The sequence below is a fragment of the Asparagus officinalis genome, chromosome 10, assembly GCF_001876935.1.
Source record: "Asparagus officinalis chromosome 10, Aspof.V1, whole genome shotgun sequence".
NCBI lineage: Eukaryota > Viridiplantae > Streptophyta > Magnoliopsida > Asparagales > Asparagaceae > Asparagus > Asparagus officinalis.
This window is the reverse complement of record NC_033803.1, coordinates 53,474,196-53,478,081: the sequence shown is the minus strand read 5'-3', so window position 1 is coordinate 53,478,081 and position 3,886 is coordinate 53,474,196. Positions and strand designations below refer to the sequence as shown.

The 3,886-nt window shown below is 41.3% G+C and overlaps 1 protein-coding gene across 1 annotated transcript; it reads left to right on the top strand.

Moving 5' to 3' along the window:
• Positions 3,138-3,614, top strand: LOC109826741. The gene has a single exon (XM_020393757.1). The coding sequence runs from the start codon at positions 3,138-3,140 to the stop codon at positions 3,612-3,614; it is 477 nt and encodes a 158-aa protein (XP_020249346.1).

The following is a 3,886-nucleotide window of genomic DNA, read 5'->3' as shown; positions in this document are numbered from 1 at the left end:
CTCTGATATGCCAGGTAGTAGTGCTAATGGGATATCAGATCTTCTTCCACGACTGTATGTCGAATCTGCTTTGCACATGCCGATCCAATCATCTCTCGTGGCAAGTCGAAGGCAAATAGAATCTTCGCAAGCAGTCTTTATAGTACCAGCCAAGAATAATGGTCAAAAAGACATCATCTTTGGGCGGACTGATGGTCCAATACAAACCCTTCAGGAAGAATCTCAAAAGTAGCAAGAGTTCCTCAATTCTCATACTTTGCGCCAGCAATGCATTATCTTATGAAGAAAATAGGGTACGACTTCACCCGTAAAGAAGGTTTAAATTTTGGCAAAGGACGGAAGATACCTATTAAGCATGTCTATGTTCCAGAAGGAAAACCTGAGGATTATTATCACAAAACTCACAGAGGGTTGGGATACGAATCACCACCATTAATATGGTGCTTCGAGGCAACGGAAGAGTCAGAAGGAAGCTTCACTAATTCTTCATCTGAATCGAACTACTGGGATTCAGATGTCAGCACTGGCGCTGTATTCAAAGAACTCATGATCAATATGACTTCAGCTCAACCAATTGAGACTCAAGAGGATAATCAATTACCCTTGTTTGAAGATCTATTGAGTAGGCAACTCGGCATACAGTAGTAAAATCATTTTGAACAACGTGAACCACCTACTGACGACAAAATGATTCAAGTGAACATGGGAGATGAGTCTAACCCGAAACTCATATTCATAAGTGATAGCCTATCTCCGGAAGAAAAAGAGGACCTCGTCGCTCTTGTTCGTGAGTATATTGATGTCTTCGCTTGGAATTATGAAGACATGCCAAGTCTTGACCCTCAGGTGGCCATGCATCGCCTCAACATCAAACCAGACGTTAAGAATGTTAATCAACAACAATGATGATTTCGACCCCAGATCATGGAGGCAATTGAAAAAATTGAAGTCAAAAAGTTCATTGAATCAGGATTTATCCGTGAGGAACAACATCCTAACTATGTAGCCAATATTGTTCCTGTCCTAAAAAAGAATGGAAAGATTCAAGTATGCATTGACTTCCGAGATCTAAATTCGGCCTATCCAAAGGACGATTTTCCTTTACTCATCACAAATGTTATTATCGACAATACGTGCGGGTTCGAAAGGATGTTCTTTATGGATGGATTCTCAGGGTACAACCAAATTAAGATGCATCATGATGGTGAGGAGCACACTTCTTTTCGAACACCTTCATGGATATACTATTACACAGTAATACCCTTCGGCTTGAAGAATGCAAGCGCTACATATCAGCGCACCATGACCACTATTTTTTGAGAACATTTAATGAAGACTGTGGAATGTTATGTTGATGACCTAGTAGTCAAAAGTCATGACGAGGGAGATAATTTACATGACTTAAAGACAATGTTTGATCTCATGCGGACGCACTAATTGAAGATGAATCCAACCAAATCATTCCTAGGAATGGCCAGCGGTAAATTTCTTGGGTTTATAGTTACAGCTAACATAATTCGCCTTGACCCATATAAAGTCAAGGCTATTTAAGAGCTTTCGCCTCCAAAAAATCTTAGAGAACTTCGTAGTCTGCAAGGGTGTTTGGCGTACATTCGTAGGTTCGTCTCCAATCTATGAGGCAGGTGCCAACCATTCTTAAGACTCATGAAGAAATGGGTATCTTTTGTATAGGATGAGGCTTGTCAAAAGGCATTTGAAAAATCAAGCAATATCTCTCCAGTCCACCTGTGTTGGTTGCACCAAAGTCAGGCAAACCATTCCTGATATACATTCGAGTTACAGAGCATGCCTTAGTAGGACTCTTAGCACAAGATGATGATAATGACCATGAGCAGGCCATATATTATCTCAGTAGGAACTTATCAGGAGCCGAACCTTGCTATCCTCCTATTAAAAAGGAATGCTTAGCTCTGGTCTTTACGGTCCAAAAGATGCAACATTACCTGGTGGGACAAACCATACATGTCATTTCTCAGATTAATCCTATACTGGTGTTCATGACACAACCTGGTGTATTGAACTGGTGACTCGCAAGGTGGGTGTTGTTGCTATCTCAGTATGATATTCATTTCAAACCTCAAAACGCGGTGAAATGTCAAGCTATTTGCGATCTTATAGCCAATCATCCATTGAACGGGAAAGTAAAATTGTACCAAGATATACCTGACGAGACGTATGAAGCCAATATCGTATCGAAAGAACAGGTATGACAATTATATTTTGATGGCACAACAAGAGCAAGCCCTATCGGTCCAGTTATCGCTGGAGTGGGGGTAGTCTTCATCTCCCCACAAAACTACGTGCTACCTCGAGCTGTTTCCTTAACATAGCTATGCTCCAATAATATAGCCGAATACAATACATTGTTAATCAATCTTGACATAGCCAAACAGCTGGGGGTGAAGCATCTAGAGGTGTATGGTGATTCACAACTCATCGTCAATCGGGTAAAAGGAGAATATGAACTTAGTAATGAGGATCTCATTCTCTATCACACCGTAGCTATTGCATTGGCCAACTCCTTTGAAAGCTTCTACATTGACTATATACCCCGTCTCAAGAATACCTATGCTGACGCATTGGCATCTCTTGCAGCTACATTGGCCCTACCTGAAAGAGCCACCTAGCAAATCACAATGACAAGTAGGCAATTATTTCAGCCGAAGTATGCATTGTAAATTAACGCGGTTGAGAAAGAGCCTATCACGCTAGAACCTAGAGATTGGCGGTTTTTGATCATTGATTATGTCTTATATGGCTTATTGCCTAAAGACATCAAAGAAAACGGATCTGTTGGCAGACGAGCACCTAGATTCTACTACAATTCCCAGTCTCAGACTTTATATCGAAGGTCATATGATGAACTATTGCTTCGCTGCTTGTTAAGCAAAGAAGCAGAATAAGCTCTTAAGGAAGCGCATGATGGCATATGTGGAGCTCATCAGCCTGACCCTAAGTTATGGGACCGACTTCACAGACTGGGTTATTATTGGCCAAACATGGTTAGGGACGTTGTTGGTTATGCTAAACGATGTCATACCTGCCAGATACACGCTAATTACATGCATCAGCTGCCCGAACATCTCCATCCATCAGCTGCTTCATAGTTGTTCGAGATGTGGGGTATGGATATTGTTGGCCCGATATCCCCATCCTCTTTCAAGGGACATCGCTTCATATTAGCGATAACTGATTACTTCTCTAAATGGGCCAAAACGATTCCATTGAAAGAAGTCAAGATAAGTGATATGGTTAAATTCATAAAACACCACATCATATACATGTATGATATTCCGAGACGTATCATCCACGACAACAGACCCCAGTTCGTTAGCCTAGCCTTCACTCAGTTCTGCGATAAATTCAGGATCAGGAATTTGGCCTCAACAGCTTACAACCCTGCTGCTAATGGGCAAACAGAAGCTTTCAACAAGACCATTGTCAAGATTCTCACTAAGGTGGTCTCGACAAACAAAAGAGATTGGAATGAGAAGTTGGGTCAAAGCTTGTGGGCTTATTGTACAATGGTTCGTACACCGACAGGTGCAACACCATACTCTCTGGATACAGATGTGAAGTCATATTACCACTAAAGATCTAAATTCCATCTCTTCAGATAGCACTTGCAACTGGCATGACGTTGGAAGAAAATCATCGTCGACGTCTTGATGAGTTAGAGATATTGGATGAAAATCGACTACACACTCAGCAACACATCAAATTCTATCAGGCTCAGATTTCCAGAGCATTCGATAAGAAGGTCAGAAACTACATGTTCAAGGAAGGTGACTTGTTCTCACTGTTCGACGTCCAATGATTCTAAACTCCAAAAAGAAAGGGAAGTTCGAGCCAAAATGAGAATGAC